At 36.0% G+C, this 10,493-nt stretch overlaps 1 protein-coding gene across 1 annotated transcript; it reads left to right on the top strand.

Moving 5' to 3' along the window:
• Positions 1 to 735: 735 nt before the first annotated feature.
• LOC122169338 (glutamate decarboxylase 1) lies at positions 736 to 8,909 on the top strand. The gene is made up of 10 exons (XM_042835410.1): positions 736 to 804; positions 889 to 968; positions 1,171 to 1,225; positions 1,933 to 2,049; positions 2,204 to 2,268; positions 4,412 to 4,490; positions 5,994 to 6,143; positions 7,014 to 7,121; positions 7,622 to 7,705; positions 8,736 to 8,909. The coding sequence occupies exons 1-10, from the start codon at positions 763 to 765 to the stop codon at positions 8,907 to 8,909; spliced, it is 954 nt and encodes a 317-aa protein (XP_042691344.1). The 5' UTR covers positions 736 to 762.
• The last annotated feature ends 1,584 nt before the right edge of the window (positions 8,910 to 10,493 follow it).

Here is a 10,493-nt window from a genome sequence, read left to right as displayed (position 1 = left end):
GCTTGATTTCTAGTCCCATGTATGAGAAAATTTTTGCCGATGTTCTGGTTGGTAATGAAATAGTAGTGAAATAAATTCTCCTAAACTTTATGGATGATATTCTTCTTACTAAATTTTGATATCTGCATTGTACAGCTAAGGTATCTGGACTGGGCTTTTTGTAGAATAAGAGAAAGAGAAAAAAACGTTTTTCACAATGTGTTCATATTCCTCAGATGTATCAAAATATACCAGTTGAATTAGCCTGAAAGTACCTCTTTATTTAAACTTACTATGAAGGTAGCTTAGGATTACTATCTTAGTTGGAGAAACCTATCTTTTAGGCATCTGGTTCTGTATTTACAGATGAGATGGGATAAATCTATACTGTACATGACTTTAGCCTCAGGAGAATTTGATAACTTCCCATTTTTCTTACTAACAAGACACTGTCCTGCAAAAGCAGTACAATGGAAACTGATAATTTTAGAAAAGTGTTACAAAATAGTAGCAATTGAAAGAGCTGATAGATTAGGCTATTGGTATAACTTTCTAGAGCATCTGCTCTTATGCTACTTAGATGCCTCGCTTTTCAGAGATTTACTTTTCATAGTTCGCTGTCACTTTCCCTGATAATGCCAATGTGTCTGGTATAATATTCATTTTTTCTTATCACTATTTTAGTATTCATTTGTTTATTCATTCACAGGAGGAGCTATCTCCAACATGTACAGCATAATGGCCGCACGCTATAAATATTTCCCTGAAGTCAAAACCAAAGGCATGGCTGCAGTCCCTAAACTGGTTCTCTTTACCTCAGAACATGTGAGATTACACTTCTAACTGTTAATTTATTGATGTACATTTTGTTATTAAATGACCCCTCCATATGCACGTGCTTTCCTGCAGAGTCACTACTCAATAAAGAAAGCTGGAGCTGCACTTGGATTTGGAACAGACAATGTAATTTTGATAAAGTGCAATGAAAGGTAAGATGGATGCTAATGTTTTGATATATTAAATGTGTTCATCTGTTAAATTTGTTTTGGTATACTTAAGGTCTGGTTCAATACAGTGTGTCGAGTTGCTAATCACCTGTTGAGAAAATGCTATTAAGTTATTTCAACTGTAGCTAGTATTTCTATATACAATCTTCAATTTTCTTGGTCTTTGTTTTTACAATAATTACAGAGGCAAAATAATACCAGCTGATTTGGAAGCAAAAATTTTGGAAGCAAAACAAAAGGTTTGTAATTTTTTTTGTCTTTTTTTTTTAAATAGTGCTTAAATGTTGGCTTGATAAAATGTGCTGCTTTTTCCTTGGAAGGCTGAGGGGTAGCATTAAATAAATACATTATAACAACATAATCTTGTAATAGTGTTTTTCAGATTATCTATTTCTGTATTGTTTAGGGAATTATCTTGCAATGGTTTCTATTTACATAAATACATTCATAATCTACCTAAAATATTAAATAATGTTTTTTCTTTTTTTTTGTTTTGTTTATATATTGTCTCACATCTGTATTTTACAACTTTTTAAAATAACTTTCTCTTTGGAAATACATGGAAAAATGCTAAAACAAGAAATTAAAACTATTTTTGCCAAACTTTGGTGTTTGTTCAAACCATCAAAAATTCTGTTGAATGATAATCCTAAAAATTCCCTTAGCTTCCAAGTGTGAGAGTGTAGGGTCAGTAACTGTAGCCAGTAAGCTTGATTTTTAAGCATTCGTTGTTATTCCTTGCAAGGAGAAATCTAACCATTTTATATAAAACCACCAAAGTTAATGCTACCAAGATTGTTCTTGATTTCTTAACTTCTTTACCCTTGCATACTCCATAGAGTTGCAGTTCACATTTGTTTCATCTAATTCAAAATCGTGATTTTCACTTTTTGTTTTTCCTGAAAGAGGCTGAGTTCTGTAAATAATCCTGTTGTTTGCACTGTAGGGATACATTCCTCTCTTCGTAAATGCAACTGCGGGCACAACAGTTTACGGAGCCTTTGATCCAATACAGGAGATTGCAGATATATGTGAAAAATACAACCTCTGGCTCCATGTAGATGTAAGTAATTGACTGACGTGCTATTAGTCAGGCAATGGAGGATTTAGGTTTACATATTTTGTCTTGAAACAAAATATTTATTATCCTGAGTAAGTTAAAATATATTAGACTTTTCAGAATGACAAATCTTCTCTTTTGTTCTCATCTCTTCCAGGCTGCTTGGGGAGGTGGACTCTTAATGTCCCGAAAGCATCGTCATAAGCTGAATGGAATAGAAAGGTACTGCACAGTTTGTTAGTAATCCTGTTATTTAACTTAGTGAAGTACATGACATTTCCAGCAAATTCATCTTTTCATGAATTTGTGAATAAAGAATTTAAATATTAAATTAACTAGAAGTATAACAAACAATTCTGTACAAGACAACAGTGAGGTGTATATATACATCAGAGAAAGTCAAGTTTCCAAGAGATTCAAAGGAATGCAAGGATATCACTTGGCAAAAAAATGGAGAGGAGAGTGTTCTTGGCATAGTTTTTAAGAGATTATAAAAATTGTCTCCAGATTTCTCCTGAAACTGTTCTGTCATAAAATGCTGCTCATCTGAAGAAAAGTCAGAACAGCAATGAAGAACCAGAATCATAAGATCTTCCTCATAAGATCTTCCCCCATCACTGCAAATATCAGCTTCCAGAAAAGTAAAAAGAAGATCTGAAACAAGCTCTACCCACATCCTCTTTAATAATTACCAAATTCCTTCCTTGAGACAACTGTGCCAAATGTGGACAATTTCTAAAGGCATAAATGAGAGCAGTGGATGAAGTTCTTCATTAAATAAACTTTCCCAGTGGTGGACATCTCGTACTGTAAGAAAGAATGATGTGTGGCAGGACTGGTAGGAGAAACATACGGGCAATTCTGGCACAGTATAGGATGTTATAGCAGCTCTGAATCAGCAGAGCACTATGCCAAATCCAGTTTGCTAGTCACAGGCAACATATCTTAATATGAAATTGGTATTGCAAAAACAATTTATTTTACCTACGCTAGTTTAATTGGCACACCTACTTAACCTGCTGGTCCACGCTGCCTAAGGAAGCTCTAGAAGGAGGGTACACCCTGCAGATGCCACACTATGCCACATTATTCTTTTGCCTGAGATATGCTTCTATCCAGCCTAGTGCAGATGGAGGTTGGATTTCTATCTGGAATCTTTATGGAATATGTGGTCTTCAGATTAGAGTGAATGAATTGTCATGTTGCCTGAAACAGGAACTGTGGTTGTGCTTGTTTTCTGGGAGCAGTGGGTAGGAGTGGGGGAGATCACTTTGAAATTTCATTCAACGATGTTTCAATAAGTTGTTACAGGCGGTTCAGGCTAGGTATCAGGAAAAGGTTCTTCACCAAGGGGAGCTTCAATCACTGGAACAGCCTCCCCAGGGAAATGTGGCACCGTGCTTTCTGGTGTTCAAGAAGCATCTAGACAAGGCTTTTAGATATATAGTCTTTTTTTTGTGTAGTCCTGTGTGGAATCAGGAATTGGACATGATGATCCTTATGGGTCCCTTTCAACTTGGGATATTCCATAGTTCTATGATTGCATGAACACATGTGTAGTCTGTTAAATATCTTTACGTTGTTTCCTTCTCTGGAACATGCAGTGAATCAAGGGATATTTGGTAATTAATAGCTTGGGGTGAGGAGGTCAGTGGACATATTATGTTGGTACATTTATTTTAGCATCAACAATAAACTGTCTAGATTGATATATTAAAAATATAGAATGTCTTATCTTGGCAATTAAATTAGATGATCTTGTGCATCCACTTGCATGTACGCTTAAGGAGTCTTAACCTTTACACACAGAATGGTAGGATTATAAAGTTTTATAGCCTTTTAATGGTCCATGGGCTTAGCAAGATAGCACAAAGGCCACTTTTGGCTCTAGCTGGAAAACCAGATAAGCATTCAAAGTGAATTTTCCTTTACTTTTACATTTCCACCAACTGTTCAGCAAATATACTTTTCTAGTGCTCCAGATTGTTTCCTTAGTTCTTTGTCCCATCACACAGTCCATACTGTTTTTGTTAGTTTTGTTAGTACTGTTTCTAAAGTGGGATTCTGGGGGGACAAAGTTGCTGTTTCAGTTAATCAATGCAGTCTGACACTAATTAGCTGTTATTAATAATAATACGAACTGATCAGCAGTCTGATATTTGAAGTCAACACGAAAATCCCCTTTACTGGACAATTCAGCTGGGAAAGGAGACACAGACCTGAGGCAGTAATAATCTCCATAGTGAAGTCAGCTGGTTAAAAACTCTGTATGTTTCCAGCTCAAAGCAGATAACTAAGGCAAACTCCAGATTGAATTTCTCTTTTTCAGACCTATCTGAATGTGTATGTTATTACTTATTTTCAGAGCTAATTCAGTCACTTGGAATCCACACAAGATGATGGGAGTATTGCTGCAGTGTTCTGCCATTCTGGTCCGGGAGAAGGTCGGCTTTATATTTAGTAATTAAAAAGTTAAAAAAGTTGTAACTATCAAATTTTGCTTTTCAAAAGAATAGTGCACAATCTTTTGGGTTTATACTGTACTTAGGAAATTGCTATTCTTTTATGTTTTATTTATTTATTTATTTATTTTTGTCAAAGTTGTAAGCAATACGGGTCAGATCCTCAGCTGTTGGATCTTTGCATATTCTAACTGCACTACAGCTATGCTTGTATACTTGCACCTGCCTCTTCATTCCCCTGGTATACGGGATGTACAGCAGTGATCTGAGTGATTGGTCGCAGTCTAAACTGCTTAATTAAAAAAGCTTTTTTTTTTTTTTTTTAAATCTTGCACGGTATTTTAAAAATTTCTGCTTAACATATAGGAGTTTTCTCCTTTGTGTTTTCTGTGTACACTCTTACCCATAATTTATAAGTTTCTATTGGCTTATAGGCCATCATTTTAAAAGCAGCGACTGTGATGCACCCCTTCTCCTTGCTTGCTAAGCAAAAACCATCCAGGTTTGATAATTAGTGTTTATAATCATTACTAGCGTTAGGTGTGTCAACGGTTTACGGGCTGGTTCGGCCCGGTTCCGTGATGAGTGGGGTGGAGGGATCCGCAGATCCACGCCTCTGGAAGGAAAGAAACAGGGGACCCCAAAATAATTAAAAACAGTGGCAACGATCTGAGGAGAAACAAACTAATTTACTGAATATATATCGGAATGCAAGATAACACACTATAACACAATATGATCAGAATTGAAGCTAATAAATCAAATATAATGAGAGAGAGAGAATGTCCGAAAGGTGGATAGGCCTCACCACAACGCTGAGGTGAGATGCGCAGTCCAGTTGAGCAGCAGGGAGACCGAGCAGCGCCCACGACGAAGGGCAGGCGAGAAAAAGCACATCAGATGACCTTGCCAGGAGTTAAACCTCCTCTCCCCGACCGCAAGGTCCCCTGGGGAATGTAGTTCTTCTTCTCTTCAGGGCAGGTACCCAGGACTTGAGCGTTGACAGTTAAAGTCCCAGTGCCCCACATGATGTTATGATGTGGAATACCGAAAGCCAAAAATCACAAAACCATGACAAGGTGTCAGTAAATTGGACAAAACATGAAGTTGGAGACTTCAATTTTTTTTTTCCTACATTTCTTGTAGCTTTATGCAGCCCTGAGAGGATGCAACTGTCACCTACTATGTAATTTAATACATCAAATATTTGGGTCTTAAAAGCACAGCCTTATGGTATGAAATGAACTAAGTTAGTGATGGAAATTAAGAATCCAAATGCATTTGAGGAAGTTCTGAGGAAAACACCTGAGTTTATGAAATCTTGTCTGTATCTCAGGTTTTTTTTCATATCCGTTTCAGGTCCGTTTTTCATAATTTGTCCATTTACAGAGCAATTCTTCTGTATATATTTGATATACAACTTTATGTATCATTAACATGCATACATGCAATATGTTTCATGTATGTACGTGTTTTTCATTACAGGGTATACTTCAAGGCTGCAATCAAATGTGTGCAGGATATCTTTTCCAGCAAGACAAACAATATGACGTATCCTATGACACCGGAGATAAGGCAATACAGTGTGGTCGACATGTGGACATTTTCAAATTCTGGTTGATGTGGAAGGCAAAGGTAAATCATAAAAGCCCACTTAAAACATCAGAAGTTATTTATTTAATTTATACATTTAATGCAATGGAAGGCTTTCTTAATACTTGTGTAAACACAACCTCTAAACACACAGATACGTGGTCAGAAAAGAACCGTTCAGCTAATAGAACAATGTTAACCACCAGTTCATTTGGCTGAAAATGGCAAGTTCTAAGTCACTAGATCAGTGTTGTTCAGGAATGGTCCTGCAGTACGGTAATGAGTAACAGTGTGCTCCTATTATTTTTAGTTTTTCATTCATATGCAGAAGTGTACTTTTTAAAAGTTTTGTTTTTCCTATTTCATTCATTATCAGCACTCATCTTTTTAAAGAGATCATTATGATCTTTCAGAAGATCAGCTGCTACAAAAGACCAGTAGGTAGGCAAATGACTTTAAGCAGACAAGCTTTTATTTGCTGGCTTTTTAAAATACAGAGTTCTCGCAAACTGTTTAAATGAAATAGATTACTTCCCAAATCTTACTCTTTCCGTTGGAATTCTCTTCCATGCCTGCAGTCTTTCAGCAAGAACTGGGAAAACAAGGCTTAATGTTTCAGTTTTTAGAAACTGAAGAGAACTAAAGATACTATATTAAACATATCAAAAGTCTTTCCTGTAATCATTATAAATGCTCTTAGGAACAGAACAGAACCCAATGGTGATTACGGTTTGTGACCCATTTAGCTGCTTCTGATGCAACTGGTTGACTTGACTTCTAAATTGCTAGAAATAATTCTACTAAATGTTGTATGTCTGAAGCCATTTTAGAGTGAAATGTCTCCGAAAAGACGATTACGTCTGAGGAGGAAAAAGTACTTTGTGATTAATACTAACTTTCTTTTTAAAATAGGGTACAGTGGGATTTGAAAATCAGATCAACAAATGCCTGGAACTGGCAGAATACCTCTATACTAAAATAAAAAACAGAGAAGAATTTGAGATGGTCTTTGAAGGAGAGGTAAGTTTACTTTCGCTTAACCAGTGTGCATGGGCCAAAGTTATGTGTTTTGCAATTTATGAATGTAAAGCGTGAAGCTACATTAATGCCATCTATTTATGCTGAGATTCCAGGTGCCACCATGTATTTCACTGCAAATCTGCTGGTTTTGCAATATCTTGCGTTACTAGTGCCACTGTATAAAGTCTTTGATAGAATAACATAAATATATTGTCTCTTCATTGACTATGAAAAGGAAAATAGAGTTACCCGTGTAGGGAGCCTTGAAAGCAGTTCCCTGTAACACTGCATGAAGGTAGAAGGCATTTGCCAGGTGGCATTAACATGCTAAGATGGGACAATGTATAAGAAATCTCATAGGGCAGATGCAAAGGTTTAGTTCTGCAATTCTTTTTTTTTTTTTGCTTTCAGATCTGTGCGAAAGTATATTGGCCCTTAAAGTACATGATTGACCTGTATTTCTTTACTCTGTATGTGTTTGATTCTTTTTGCAGCCGGAGCACACGAATGTATGTTTTTGGTATATTCCACCAAGTCTCAGAGGTATGCCAGACTGTGATGAGAGACGAGAAAAGCTGCACAAGGTACGAGGCTTATGCTAAATGCAAAAGTATAGTCTGCTATTTCAGCCCAAAGTATTCTTTTTATTAAAAATAGTACGTGTCTGCGTTCTCAAGTTCTAGGTGCTAGGACCAACGTTCTCCCGTATCTTGTTATGGCTTTGATATTTATCTCGAGCTGGGGTTGAAGTCACGTTTTTCCTGTGAAGCAAAATACAGAACGCAATCAGGCTTTGTTTGTCTGTTTGTTCCCTATTGCTCCTGTGGTTCCAAAAGTGTATTGGCATGGCTGGGCTCACCTAATACTGCATATTAAGACTGTTGGAACAGTATTTCTTATAAATTAAAGTGAGGAAGTGTAACAGAGGCAAATGCACAGTACTGCAAAACTGCTGGAAGGTTTCCACAGCTTATGCTAGCAGAAAGTATTCCTTACATCACAGATCTTCTCGAGAAACTTCTGCTGTTCCTACCTTGTCCCTTTAGCAAGTTGACTGTGAGAATAAGCACGTTTTCATGAAAAGCATCCATGGCCCTCATAAAGTTGATTCTGGAATGAGTTTTCCAAAAACAAAACAACAACCAAAGAAATACTCTCTCGTCCCCAACATTTCTTGACCTCAGAATCACACGTATCTCTTTTATCCAAAGGCTGTAGTAGAACTGTGCACATTCAGTACTTCTCTCTCAAATGCTCAGGATATAAGAATAATGATAATTAATCAGGACATACAAATTATGTACATTAGATATATTAGAATATTATGTTCTGAATATATGAGGATGCTGCTAGTCTCTTAATCAAAAAGATTTCTTAAAAGATTAATATTATAATTGTCAATTCTACTTCAAATACCCAATCCCTGAAGCTTTCCAGCTTTCTCTTACAGATCTTACATTGCTTTTCTAAAATGTCCATTTCATTCTTCTTGTTTTCCCTACATTTAGACAGCTTGCGACATTCAAAGAAAAAATAACAATTCTCAAAATCTTTTTCTCTCTCTGTCTCTCTCTTTGTGTCCCTCCTCCCCTCCCTCTATTTTCAATTCTAAAGGTGGCACCGAAAATCAAAGCCCTGATGATGGAGTCGGGTACTACCATGGTTGGATATCAGCCTCAGGGCGATAAGGTCAACTTCTTCCGAATGGTCATCTCAAACCCAGCAGCAACTAAGTCTGACATAGACTTCCTCCTTGAGGAAATAGAGAGATTGGGGCAGGAGCTGTAGTACAGTGGATGAGTTATTCATTTCTCTAATTCACTTTTTTCCAGTACTGATTATTTTTTTAACCCAGTTCTGCAGAACATGTTTTAAGGAAATTCTCTTTCTGTAAGTTTCAATCTCCTAAGACGTCCTTAAGCAGCGACAAAACCTTATAGGCTACTGAAATATATGTGTATTGCTAGATCACTGTACTGAGGGAAAATGTATTATCTTGGAGTTGAAGTACTGTTGACTCTTAGATTGGTCTTGTTTTTTGTCAGCAGGAAATTAGTAAGTGTGAAAATAGAGAATTAAGTGAACTCTGCACAGTATATATGTACAGTATAAATATATATCTATAATTATATATATATACATATATATATATATATATATATATAAAGAGGTTATGAACTTAGATCCAAGCCACAGCATGTTTTCCACTTTAAGAAAATTAACTTTTCCTTCAACAACTAATGATGTGGATAATGTGCTACAGGTTTTCCTGCCAGGTAAATAGACACATAGAAACATTTCAAAAAAGTAGAATCTTAGGAGCTAAAGAAAATGTGTAACAGTACTGAATCTTGTTGTTGGTGCTTCTGTCACATACGAAACAGCAATGTCCAACAGCACCTTGGAGTAAAATAGTTGTATTTTCCCTTTAGTGTCACATCGGGGATAATAGTAGCAGAGTCATTGTAACAGGTATATTATTGCTGTATTTTTAGAGGTTAATTTGTGTAGATTGTGTATATTATTGTTAAATGACTTTGTGTAAAAGGATTTAAATGTAATAGTTTTACAGCAAGGTAATTGTTGAATTGTAGGTATACAAAATATTTGCTTATTTATATGCAGAGATTTACCATGCTGAAGAGTTGTCTTGTATTTTCTTCCATTTGTAATGTACCCTATTTATATATTATTGAAGTTCCAAATAATGTTTATGGTATTTTAGTGTATTTGTGAGCCAAAGAAAAGATACAAAAGTATTAGCTAACACTTTCGTTTAAATCCTAGTGCCCTTAAAATGATAATTTACAGATAATTTTACTGACTATAAGGAGTTCTAACATTGTACATAGGCTGTCAAATAGTGAAATCCCCTTAATCTATTAGAAATTTCAGTTTATTAAATGTAACGTCTGACTGTCTGTTAAATGTTCTGAATGCTTTTCTAGTGAATATTGGTTGCTAACCAAGGCCCCTGTTTTTGAGTTGTACGTCAGGACTAATCTCTAGGACCATTTTAAGTAAATTCCGTAGGGAAATTCCTGCAGGTCTGTAGGATTCACATGGGAGTCTAAATGAGCATCGTTCTTTCAGTGAAATTAAATTCACTGTATGTTTGGAACAAAAAAAGAAAGGAACAAAAATTCATCTCAGAATCTTTTAATACAGCTGACGCGTCACAGCATTTTAAACCAGCCAGACTTTTCAAAGTGTAGGCACCAGAGTCATCTGCAGCTTGTTCACTTTTAATCGTTGTATAATCAATACTAAAAAGTGGAAAACTCCATAGCGAAAGCAGAATAGTGGAACAAAATGAAAATTCAATAGTTCTCTGTCTACAGAATTACTGTCATTGTGATAAATGGAATATGC

This window comes from Centrocercus urophasianus, unplaced genomic scaffold (assembly GCF_019232065.1).
Source record: "Centrocercus urophasianus isolate 14NV4802_14NV808 unplaced genomic scaffold, USGS_Curo_1.0 seq_516, whole genome shotgun sequence".
Lineage (NCBI taxonomy): Eukaryota > Metazoa > Chordata > Aves > Galliformes > Phasianidae > Centrocercus > Centrocercus urophasianus.
This window is presented reverse-complemented; position numbering and strand designations above follow the sequence as displayed.

What these genes read in the sequence shown, in the direction of transcription:
- LOC122169338 (XM_042835410.1), top strand. Translation starts at nt 763, where the DNA reads ATGGCTGCAGTCCCTAAACTGGTTCTCTTTACCTCAGAACAT. An exon ending in ACCTCTGGCTCCATGTAGAT is followed by an intron (nt 2,050 to 2,203) that starts GTAAGTAATTGA and finishes CATCTCTTCCAG; the next exon opens with GCTGCTTGGGGAGGTGGACT. An exon ending in CCATTCTGGTCCGGGAGAAG is followed by an intron (nt 4,491 to 5,993) that starts GTCGGCTTTATA and finishes TTTTCATTACAG; the next exon opens with GGTATACTTCAAGGCTGCAA.